We start from the raw sequence: 13,157 nt of genomic DNA on the forward strand, positions 1-13,157 counted from the left end.
GTACTATGGCGCAATGGGTTAGGTATTGTCGACCGTAAAAAACAGTTAATAATTTGAACATCATAATTTTGATACATCGTCATGTTTAGACATTAAAAATGGCACAGTAATCGAGCGACTAATAAAAAGCTGAAGCAGAAAACACATCATCTTCGCACCAAAATAAATAAATAAACAAATGTGTTTCAGAAGTGTGCAACTTCATATATTCAGAACAAGTTCAATGAATTAAGAATTCATCACTCATGAACAATAATATTGTCTTAGGTTGTTTCAATATATGTCACACAGCGTCGTGCAGTGAGCACAGAGCAAACATATATGTCACGACCTTCAAGGATATTTTAGATACATAGAAAACTTGTGAAAAACTAAACGTACCCAAACCTGTCATTCAACCCAAGTCTCACATATTATTCTTCATACATTGACAAGGCCTTTAATTTCAACCAAAACCACCAAAAATGAATTAAAAAAGGGTAGGCTCAACTAAGAAATTTGCTATTCTGCTTAACAGATTCAGGCCAAAAACAGTTTCTTCACAGTTTACTTTAACGGACAAGTTTAATGGATCGGAGCACTTACCTTCAACAGTAATGGTAATTAAACAAGGAGTTGAACTACTCAAAATTTCAGAGCTGAACCGTAAGCGCAAACCTGATGCGTCGTCTAGGTTAGCAGCAACAGGCATATCGACGGATACAAGACAGAGATTTGCATTGCTGAGCATTTTTAGAGCTAAGCTCTCACAGATTGCAAGAAATTTGTCTTTAACGAACAAGCTATCTCCATTCTCCTTGTCTAGCTCCTCGATGTGGGCAGTGAAAGCGCAGCTGTTGCACATAAGAAAATATGGTGGAGAATGCCGTGTAATAAGATAATTGATAAAGGAATGAAACAAGTATTAATTCTAAAGTATAACCTAGAGAAGAGAAATCGATGTTAAAAAATTATTCTGGAGATCAAACTAGTGGGTCCTCTGGTTTCCGATTCAACTGACCAGTTTGATCAAAACTCTCTTTTAATATTTAAAATAGTTTTTTTCTAATTTTAAATAAATACCAAATATAACTTGTAACAAAAATATGTATTTGGATGAACATTGTGATCTTCAAAATAAAATTAATAGGTTTCAGGTTCAAATTCCACCATTTACAAACAGTATTTTGAAGAAAATATAGGTTAAAACATATATATACAAAACCAGTTTTTAACGGGTAAAACCGATTCTATCCTGTCCACCGGTGCCCCGTGTTAATATACAATGTTTGACCAGATAGCCAACTAGTTCCCAATTCAATTGGTTTGAACGGCTGGTCTGGTCTGATTTTTTAATCACTGGGAGAAATCAAATTGATTATATATATTACACACAATGTAAAACTAAGAGTTTTACACTTTTTTAGGACCGTTGGACGAGAGAAATTAAAGACTAAGATTAACAGTAGGAAATGAGAAGATATTCACTGGGAAAAAAAACTAGTTAATCTCGGCCTTTGATTTCCCTCATCCAACGGTCGTAAAAAGGTGTAAAATTCTTAGTTTTTACACTGGGTGTAAGTGGATCCTAACCCACATATATATATATATATATATTCTCCAAAAAACTTGTAAATACATATAAATTTTCTCTCAAAATATCCAGCAAAAAGAACTAAGTGGTGACGACTAACCTCCTTGTGTATTCAAACATCCCAGGGAGACGAGATTCTTTATTGATGAAGGCTTCAACATCCATTGGAAGAGGCTTTACAAAATATCCAATATCAGGCCGCAACTTAATTGGCAGCTTCTTCCCATCACAATATAAAGCTAGCTTCAAAGGCAATAGATGGTGATGAAAGCGAACTTGAAGAATCCTTCTGCTCGTCTGACCAGGTTCTAAAGAGGCAATCGACTCCATTGGAACTAGTGTTGGCACGTTATTAGAAGATGCCAAGAGGCTGCAATATCAAAGAAATCAGGGACCAATATTGCAATGCTTAAGGCATAAAACAACTGAATCTTGAACAACTAAAATACCATACAAGCCCCGAAAAGATATTTACCATTAGCAATCATTCAGGACCGACTATATTATACAATTCAAAAAACACTGTTACCTATTTGGATACAATAAAATACTATGAATCACATAGCACTACATGAACATTAATTAAAAGAATGTACAGGGATCAGGGGCCAACCCAGCCATTGAAATAAAGAAAGTAGAACTTCCAACAGCAGAACATAAGCTATAACTTCTGAAATTAGAAACTTTAACTCATCACCCATTAAAGAATTTATACCACTGAAAACGTAACAGAGTGAATTCAGTTGAGCTTCTAAATCACTTTTCCACTCTTTGATTGCTAAAAGACTCGTCAATATATTCAGTTATTATACTGGATAGGATATTCATGTGATAGAAATATAAAAGACAATCTGTTGGAACTATAATATAGAGTTTTTCGATAATTGATCAATCAAAAAGTTGGTGAAAGATGCACAAACATGACATCTGGGAAACTTCGAAGACAAGAATAGATGTATGAACAAATTCACCTTTCATTTACATCAGCTGCTTTCTCTTCAGCATCTAAGGTTCTGTCAGACTCCTCATCAACCAAGGTTATCTCCGAAATAGTCTCTGATGAGCAGTTCTTAAAGTAAGCTTCTATGCATACAAGTAGATGGGATATGCTCGATATTTCTGATGAAAAAGAATAATCCACCTTCAAACCATTTCCACTTGTTGCAGGGTCTAAAAGTGAATAACACTTTGGTTTAACCCGCTTCTCAACATCTCCAAGTGATATTCTAGCTGATGATGTACGAATATCACTTTGTTCTGATATGCCTGGGTTTGATGAACCAGGCTGTTCATCCAACCATGATTCCAGAGCTCTATCTGACATCAATTCCCCCAGATTAGCAGCAGAAGACTGAGAAACCCCATTCTGATTTTCATAAGCATTACTAATGTCTGAAATCTGAATCAATGGATCTGCATTATCATTTCCTTCACTTGTAAATTCACTGTCATCACCACGACCACTGCCACTAGATTCAGTGATAGAACGCTGAGAATCATAATCAGAAGCACTTTCGTCATCTGAACGATCAGATGATGTGCCATAATCATCTGTCACACTGTGCTCGGCCATCCTTTTCTTAATTTCACTCGTTCCTTCAGGCACATTGAGGTCATCAACGAATAAACTGCAAGGTTTCGGGAGAGGCTCATACCCTGGAGCTGCATGAAGAACTATCTGGGAAAGAGACCCAGGAAGATAAAACCGGTAACTAAATGATTCAGCTTTCACTTTTCTTGTTTGTCTCCCTAATATGCATTCTGCAACTACACACAGGTCTTTTTCTGGAAGATCATTTGTTCGTTCCTCCTGTCCTATAAAAACTAAATTGCTTGATGGAAGTTTCTTTAAGAAACGAGATCGGTCACGAACATCATAGTTCAAATCACATTCGGCCAATTCAACCAGATAGCTGAAAATTTTCTTGAATGTACACAGATCTTCTTCTGATGCACTAACTAGAACCTGCAAGCAAGTACACACAACTGAGAATTTTTTCTGAACATTAACATCAAACAAGGAAAACAACTGATAAACTACAAAATGTACAATGAAATGAACTAAAGAAAACATGCAACGGAAACAATTTGCTGCCTGGTTTCCTAATAAGATGATATGCTATTTGCTACAACTTGTCTGGACTGCTGTTCTAAGTAAAGCAAAAACCGATTAATCTGAGGAAGGGCAATCTTCTTTTCTGGAAATAATAGAACATCACTGCTCTAATTGATCAAGAATATCTTGATCTGAGAGTCGAAAACAGAAAGGAAAGAACTGGAAGGGCTAAGAGATAAGCACTGGAATCATTGGGCATCAAGAGAAACCAGAATATTACATAAAACTTCATAACGAACAAAAATTAGCTTAGATAAAACTTCTTGGACAATTAACAGTGGAAACAATATCAATTACCTCCAGAGAATTTAAAAAGTACAGAGTACAGATTCTAATTTATATAACATTCTAGCTCACATAGAAAGGTAAATATCCAATTTGCCCATCAGTATAATGTGTGCATCTGACATAGGACACAAAACGATGACCAAATTTCCAAGTTTTAGTTTCCTTTCATTTCCTTTGGAAGAAAGACATTTATTTCAATTTCCATTAGAAATCCTCTCACCATATTGAAGAATCCAATAAATGAAAGGTGTTAAAACATGAGTGTTGCAAGTGCTTTTTTTTTTAAATGAATGTTCCCATATACTGAAGGGAGTAATAGAATATTCCAAGTGCTAACTTAAAACTATTTCTATGTATATAAATAGTAAATGGAACGTATTACAGAGGAAGCAATCATAGCACAATAAAAGTAGAATATTATGGTTCCGGGAAACACCTTACACACTGTATTAAGAATTTGAAGCTTTGTTTCCAATGCTTCGGATGTAAAGCACCATGCAAGATACTTCAAAACTGTGTTTAAAATCCTTGGAATTAACTCTCCCAAAGAGTTGTATTCTCCCACCATCCAAATAATTATTGCACGAGCTGCAGGAACCTTGATTGAATCCAAACTACGGACCAACTGAATTATAACCTTAAAATATAAAAAAGGTCAATTATCAACCAACTAATATAAGCCTGTGAAAACACGGAAAGGCTTGGTAAAGAAGCTAGAAAGTAGGATAGAGTAATGGAGAAACATAACATGTACCACTGCAGTAGCTGATCTCATTAAATCCACCTCATCAAATAAAATATAACAGTAAACATACACACAAAAATGCAATGATAAAAGTAGAAATAAATTTCATGAACTGATGAGAGGAATATTGTACGTGAAATAAGCATGTGCCATATACCGCCAAAATCTTAACAAGAAACATGCAAAAAAAAAACAGATACCTTATCATGACTTCGTGGATCTTCCTTTATGATTGATTTTATGGAGATAATTGCCTGAGTCAAAATACCCGCTTCTTGATCTCCAAACTCAGAATCTTTAGTAACGAATTCTGCAAAGTTTGGTACTGGCTCGAAAAATGAGTAAATTCTGAGAACATTACTATAAAACAAGCAGGAAAGAGAACAAACCCTCTCTAGTCAGAGCCAACAACCCATCTACACATATATGTGCCATTTTAGGGAGTCGTTTCGCACATAGACCAATTGCAGCAATTGTATCAGCAGCAAAACGCCTGTCTGGATCTCTAATATAGTCCTAACATCAAATTAAAATATAAGCATCAATTCATGAAATCAGGGACCGGGGTTAGCATACTTGTATAACAAATGCAATTTCAACTAGTCAACTGGCTTCGAAGCTCCAGCTTCTCTCTAACCTAGGTGTTTTCAAATTTCAAATTCCAGTAGCCCAGGCATCTTTTGATAATTTTTCTCTCCTCCAACATTCCACCCATGGTCCGCCGCCGCCGTCCGCCTTCCTCCGATACATTCCGACCACCGTTTGAAGCCGTTTTTCCCTGGAAAGAGCACTGACTCACGGTGATTCCAAATCTACCCTTAGATTTGCGATTGGGACTTTCAATCGACACAGATCTTCACGTGATCCTCCGCCGGTTTTCGCTGCTTCCCGTCGACCGTGGTTGTCTCAGCCTCACCACTGGACTCTGAACTTTCAGTTTTTCCAATACATCCCTTTCCAGCCACCCAGTTCTCTCCATGGAATCCCATCGCCCGCTTCAGTCCAGGCGAACTCGTGGGGTCGCTGCAACAGCCAAAGGAGGTGCAGACGCTGTGAAACCCACTAGTACCCCTTCTGGACTCGTCGACGCAATATCTCTTTCCTATTCCAGCAAGGAAAAACATGAGAGGGAGAACGAAAAGGAGAGAACAAAGCTCCGGAAAAGGAACAGGCGAGCCTACACCAGACGTATGCTGGCCGGATTGAGTCAGTTCGGTAATTTCCATCTCTCCGAGTGTTCTAATATGAACGATGTACTAGCCGCCTTGGCCCGTGAGGCAGGTTGGACAGTTGAGGCCGATGGTACTACCTACAAGCACTCGCCTTCGTCCCATAATCAGCAAAATTTAAGGGTATATTCAGGGAGGTCGGGTGAAAGTCTTTTATCAACCCGGCGTTTGAAAAATTGCTTTGTTAAAGCTACTTCAGATTGTCAACCACCTGTTGTTAGGACTGAGGACAATGGAATGTCTTCTTCTCAAGGAGGGAAACAAAAGGTCAGAAAGAATTCTATAGTATAGGCATCATCAGCTTTTCCTATCACTGATTTTGATCATGTTAGAACTAAGGAGAGCACCACGAAAGGGTACTCCTATGAAAAGTTTTCCGAAATAACGAAAAAGAGAAGAAATGGGTTTCAAAATTGGTCGAAGGATAATCATCCAAGAATCGGAAATGGGATCAGAAATGGTTGTTACACGATTTTTATCGATAACCTTCCAGAGACGATCCATTGGAAGAGACTTGGGTCTATTTTTGGCTATAATAGCCAAGTTATTGATGCCTTCATTCCTAAGAAAAGAAACTCGAAAGGGTCCGTTTTGGGTTTATTCGCTATGCTACAATTGAAGAAGCCAGGATAGCGATATCAAAGATGAATGGTATTTATATATGCGATAGCAAAGTTAGAGTCTCTTTAGCTAAATATAAACCCCGACAATCTTTCTGGAGGAAGTCCTCGACAATTGTTCATAGTAAGTCTGCGAGGGAATATATTTCGAGGAATAAACTCTTTGAAGTTGAGGGCGTAGTCGACGAAGATAAGCTACAAGTGTTGAGCAACTGTCTTGTGGGGTGGTGCAAGAACTTTATAAAACTTGGAAATCTTGCTAACCAAATACAAGCCAAAGGATTAGCTGGTTTCACTCTAATGAGAGCTGCTGGTAATGTAGTTCTCATGGTTTTTGATGACTGATTCGTTGAGAAGCGTGAAGGATGATAAGTTAGAGACGCTTGCAGAATGATTTTCCAGAGTGGAAACTTGGTCAGAGAGCCTAGCGGTGGAGTGCCGACGCGTGTGGTTAGTTTGCGAAGGTATCCCTTTTCACGCTTGGAATTGGGATACTTTCAAAAACATTGCAACTAAGTGGGGCAAGTTAATAGCAATTGACAACAGTTGTGAGTTTCCATCGTCTTTTGATAGGGCTAAAATTCAAATACTCACAAATGCTAAAGGGAGAATTGATGAGTTGTTGGAGTTGAAGGTCGGTGATAATTTATTCAATGTCTTGGTGCATGAAGTTGATCCTTCCTTCAAACCTAATTCTTGGGTCCCTGAAGATTGCGATATTTCTTTAGATCTTGTTCCTCCTTTTGGATCGTGATTGTTAGGCGGTTGTATTCAGAGGTGTTTTCTAGTTTGGGTGGTAATTGTTGGTTTTTATTTTGCTATGTTATCTTACATCTTGAGGTGTATTTTAGAAATAGGGTTATTGTCTTAGGGGCTTTTTGTTTGAAGATGTAAGATTTCTAGGTGATATGGTTTGTATTGGTGTATATTTCCCGTATGAGGGATCGGTGTTACCACATGTAATTGGTCTACTATTTAATAAAATATGAGGCACTCTTTTCTTCCTTCCTATGTTCTTCTACATACTTCTAAGTATGTGGAAGAATACGAAGGGAGTTTTTAATGAGACCTCCAACTTCTATATAAAAAAAACTAGTCAGCTGGCTTCAAGATTATTTCTTTTGTTACATTGAATAGAATGTCTTAGAGTCACTTAGATGCTCAAAAGTGGAAACTGAACATAATTGAATTATCCAAGTCCATTGCGTCCCAATGACATTGTGTTTCCTAACATAGCAGGGGAGTCGCAATTACTCTTTTTGTTTTCTTGCTTTCTTTCTCTTTTTCCGGTTTCCCAAGGTACATAGTGTAAGAATAAGACCTTGGACAGTTGAGCACCAAAAGTACTACATCGATAAGGTTGGGCTAAGCACTTCAGTAAATGGTAACTTAGATGAGCTCAAAGAAAATGCAACCCCTTTTCAAAAGAATCTGAATATTCCATTGAATAATGATTGAAAAAACTTTATATTCCAAAACCAAATTGTTTAAAATCAAGGCAGGAGATAACGTCCTCCCTAATACTTAGGACTGCAGTAATTTCTTATTTTTAGAACACCTGGATGGATGTGTAGGAAATTAATTGCAATAATCCAGACAGAAGTTTAAATGACATTTACCAATTCTGTTTTCTAAATATAAAAAAAAGCAAATCACAACAATGATAAAAAGTTTTTTATGAAGGCAGCAGCTAGTACCTGAAACTCTCTGAAAATAGAAGAAATGGATGAATCTGTAGCAATAGAAGAAAGTATCTCAAGCTTCAAGGCTTTGACTTGATATGATTCAGAAGAGCAAATGAAGAAGTCCTCATAGTATGGAGCAAAGAGAGAAGGCATTGCTTTAGCAAAAACTTGAATGTTGCATAGAACCTGCCATGCAAATCAAATTAAACATTCTAGCCATCTCCCAACAATAAAAACTTGAAATGTAAACTAGGATGATTAATCAAAATCTAAGAATTGGATATACCGAAGGAAATGTGAAAAGTGTAGGAACCCCAGAACAAAAAATGATGGAACTTCAATTACATGAGAACCTTGTAAAATGTGGCATTATCCACATCATATATTTGTTATTATGTGCTGCCCCTGGCAGTATGGATGGAGCAAGACTAAACCATAATGCTTTGTATGCTTATGATATGTCAGCTATAATATTAAAAGTGTAACCATATTTAATCTACGCTTAAAACTTAATTTCTACAGGCTGTTGTGAGAAAAATCCCGTACACTTAAACAATTTTAGCTCTCTGTTTAAAATGGAAAAAGGTTCTAGTTATCTCATGGTACTTCCACATCAGGGACTCAAAAGCTTTCCATTTCAATAGAAAACATATTTTGCTTCTGACTATAAATTATACAGATTTTATTACATTTCTGCTTCTCACTTTACCAATAAAATATCTACTTATAAGTTATAACCTTAAAACAGAACTTCTACAGTCACAATTTTTGTATAATTCACAAACGGTATAAGACACTACTAAATCAAAAGTTATTGAAATTATGATAAGAAAGCACAAAATAAAGCAAAATCTTAGTTTCTCATTGAAATGGAAAACTAAACAATGAAGTAAAGCATCCACCCATGACCATTCAAAGATTGCAAGCACATTTTACATTGTGTTTGCATGCATAACTACATATCAAGCTTCATATAAACATAGATCATAGTATAAAGATGCCGTAGTATATATGCAATATGAGACAGAAGAAGTGAGGACATGTAATATACCACATATTTTGAAGCATTAGAGGATCTCAGCAAAAACAAGAGTGGTTTAATAATTCTCTTAACATCCTCCTTTGGTGCCATAACCCAGTGTACACCAGCTGCTGCTAGTACCACTGCACTGTTGTTACTCCATAACAGTGGAGATGTAGAATACAACAGGATCTTCACATCATCATTACTTTTTCCAGATGTAAATTGTTCACAGGTTAATTCAAAGGACTCCCTGTTGGCATAACTTGACCTAGATAAATATTCATCTGGGCCCTCAATATAACACCTGGAAACCATGTTTACAAATTCATAATCACATGTCCCACCCATGTCAGTGGATTCCTTTACTTTTCCAAAGTCAACATATGAACCATCTTTTACAGAATGAGAACTCTCAGTACATTGCAGAGAAAACATAATGGATTCTTTCACTAGCCCATGCCTCGCAATAACATAGCGTAGAAGGATTCCAATTAAGGCTATCTGACCCCACTCTTCCACGTCAGGAAGAATCTCACATAACTTTGTATAATTCCACCCGATCAAAGATAAATTATATGGACAAACAGAAGCAAATGCAGCAGCAGCAGCACCAACTACAGCAGGGGAGTGGTCATTTAACAACAGCCCAACAATCTGCATAGTATAAATAATTAATAGTACAAATCCAACCCTATCCATCTGTATTATAACAAGAGATAGACGTCTAAAATGCCATTGCTGCTAAAGACATATAAAACTGAGCATCCAAGAGAAAAAGCACAAATATATGAAAGTTTATATATGTATGTAAGTTAGGGGTGTTCACTGTTCGGTTAAAATCTAATTAACCGACCGAACCGAAATTTACGTCGGTTAATTTTGGGTTCGGTCGGTTAATGGTTTTTTTCAAATTTCAGTTTCGGTTAATTCGGGTTAATTAATCGAATTAACTGAATTAACCAAAATATATATATATATATATATATATATATATATATATATATATATATATATATATATTTTAGCTTTAGGGGTGTTTGAACTCAGTTCTTACCGAATTAACCGATCAAATTAACCGAATAAACCAAAAATGTTAAATATTTAATATATATTATATATTATTTATAAATTTCGGTTAACCGATCAATTAACTGAACTTAGTTCGGTTCGGTTAAATTTTTAAGAAAAAATTCGGTTTGGTTAATGGTTAATGGGGAAAAAATTCGGTTAATGGAATTTGGGTAATTCGGTTCGGTCGGTTAACCGAATTACCCGTTTGAACACCCCTAAATTGTAAGTTATGGTATATGAATTCGAAGGAGCAGATTTATATATATATATATATATATAGTGTAAGTGTACTCTCCACAGATTATAGAAATTCCTAAGAAATGCAGCAAAAATATAAATGGATATTATCTTTGCATATTGCAAGTCGAGCTAGTCTAATACCTTATTTTCCAAATACCAAACATTTTAAAATTAAGTTTTTGTATAAGCAGTTATTACCAGATCTTAAACAATGGAAAATGAGTAGTAGCAAATAGTCAGATCATAATAAATTGTTGAAAACATGAAAGCTAAAATAACAGTGAAGAAAAAATCTATCAAATGAACCTCTTCAATTGCCAAGGCATGTTCCTCTTGGCGCAAATCATGTAATTTGGGAAGAGCATTGGCTGCAGATTTTCTAACATAGACAGATGGATCTCTAGCACACTTGCCCACTGCCACCAAAACAAGAGGTGCAATAACATGTAGACGAATTCCAGCCATGGTACGAAGTGCCCATGCTCTCACCAAGGGATTTGTATCCCCCAAATCCTTCTGGAAATAATTAATAGACAGCAATGCTTCATTTGGGCGCCTACACATTTAATTTAGAAACAATTAACCATAAGTTCAATCTACCAGCTTAAACATTAAAAATATAGTCCATTCAATAGTCGGCTCTCCTTTGGTGCACTCGTTAATGAATTTCCACATTCTCAAGCACTGCTTTTATTAAGAAGCAGAATGGGACTTCCAAATGATTCGTAATTAATTAACCTTGAAAAGCCCATAAAAAACCATGATCTAATAACTAATAACTACTCTCATCTTACCTGCTATGGACAACAAATTGATCCCATTCCCATCCAGTGTAATTAGAGATATATTTGTAACAATACTCCCTTGATTTACTAATATTGTTTCTTTAACGTATGGAAGAAGCTGGAGGAATTTTACAAGAATATTCGCTCTAAATGAGGGAAATTTCAGAAACATACTTTTCAGCATAATGCAGTAGATACAAATAAACGAGCTTCTTTACTTCCAGAGATTGAGATGCCACATTTTTGACAACCTGTGATTGGAGCAACCAAAGAGAAGAAAACTATAAGCACCTCAATAAGCAAACAAAAACAGGTTTTAACAGTAGCCATTACCAAACCCTGATTTCCTTATTGAACAGTATCAAAGATGCAATTACTAACTGCTATCTGTATCAACACCTCCAGACTCAATTCAACCATTTCTCAACTATTCAAAATATAGCTACCGATACAGTTCGATATTAAATTTTAGTCATTTTTTCACAATTAAATAAAAAAAATTACCTGCGGGAAGTAATTGGATACGTCGATGCCTTGAGCGATGAGAGCTAGGAGTCGCTTGAGAGCCTCGCACTTCTCTGAATCGAATTTACTGTCCAGAAGCGGAGCTATACTGACGTCATCCGGATCGTCGTAGAGGTGAGCATCGGTTCCGATCCGGAACACCATCGTCGACGCCTTGCTCAAAGTGTCCGCCGTAGCTCCGAACTGCGGAAACATTTCCGATTAGTATTTTCTTTTCTTATTTACAAAGTAAGAACGATCAAAATTGCATTTGAAAAATGGCTGAACGGAGAAATTGAGAAGACTTTCTGATCTTTGATATAATATGATATGTTTGGGAGTAAGCGTGGGAGATGCAATGTTTGGTTTGCGGGATAAATTTGATCTTAGTATTTGTACAAGAGGATAGACTCATTGAATATCAAACGCGTAAAGTATACATGGCGAACTTAGTAATTAAACGAATTATTATTAATTTTAAAGGTCTTGAATCTCTGTAAAGGTATTTATTATTAAAAAAAATATAATCACTTTATATTAATAAAATAAATTATACATAAAAATTATCATAAATAGGTTTAGATCAGGTCGAATTTTTGACCCACTTGAATATGATCTAAAAATTAAACCATTTAGTCTGTTCTTGATTTAAGCCGGATTTAGAAGACACCAGACTGAATCCAAATTTCAATTAATTATGGTCATATATTATGCAAATGTGCAAGCTTTTAAACTCGAAGGGTTGTTTGTTTACTTCAAAATGATTAAGCGTTGAATAATTCAAATGCTGAATGATTCAGAGGCTCTGAATGAATTAGCTTTGAATATGACATGATGTTTGATAATGGCTCTGAATCATTTAGAATGTACTTTTGTGCTGAATCATTCAGCACTGTTTTGCTAAATCAGTCAGCACTGAATCATTTAGAGGTGCGAACAAACGCGCTGAATGTTAAACAGTTCAGCATTCAGCGCAGAATGGTTCCATTAAGAAGCAAACAAACAGTCCCTAAGACTCTAAGGAATAACATTTTTGCTGTTTTGGCACATGACACGTACAACCTTTGAAAGAGTGGTTCAACTCACTTCAATGTCGTCGACCTCTACCTTTTCGCATCCTTTGATTTTTTTTTTCACTCAATGTGGTCGAGGTTGAAATCCTAGTATCAACTTGGATTATTTGCATGTTAGGTAGATATCTAAATCATTTTGTTGATCTGTCATTTTATGGCCTTGTTAGAATATAGCCAATTTAGTGAAAAGTAGTATCAGAAATT

General features: G+C 36.0%; 1 protein-coding gene across 1 annotated transcript; it reads right to left on the minus strand.

Moving 5' to 3' along the window:
- Positions 1 to 240: 240 nt before the first annotated feature.
- On the minus strand, positions 241 to 12,265 carry LOC120157776 (AP3-complex subunit beta-A). Its single transcript, XM_039168805.1, has 11 exons — positions 11,881 to 12,265; positions 11,551 to 11,627; positions 10,898 to 11,147; positions 9,308 to 9,934; positions 8,269 to 8,442; positions 5,112 to 5,238; positions 4,923 to 5,032; positions 4,414 to 4,614; positions 2,545 to 3,539; positions 1,674 to 1,943; positions 241 to 833 (listed from the first exon to the last, which is right to left on the minus strand). Exons 1-11 carry the CDS (start codon positions 12,094 to 12,096, stop codon positions 470 to 472), a joined length of 3,411 nt encoding a protein of 1,136 aa, XP_039024736.1. The 5' UTR covers positions 12,097 to 12,265; the 3' UTR covers positions 241 to 469.
- Positions 12,266 to 13,157: the final 892 nt, after the last annotated feature.

The sequence above is a fragment of the Hibiscus syriacus genome, unplaced genomic scaffold, assembly GCF_006381635.1.
Source record: "Hibiscus syriacus cultivar Baekdansim isolate YM2019G1 unplaced genomic scaffold, ASM638163v2 tig00111276_pilon, whole genome shotgun sequence".
Lineage (NCBI taxonomy): Eukaryota > Viridiplantae > Streptophyta > Magnoliopsida > Malvales > Malvaceae > Hibiscus > Hibiscus syriacus.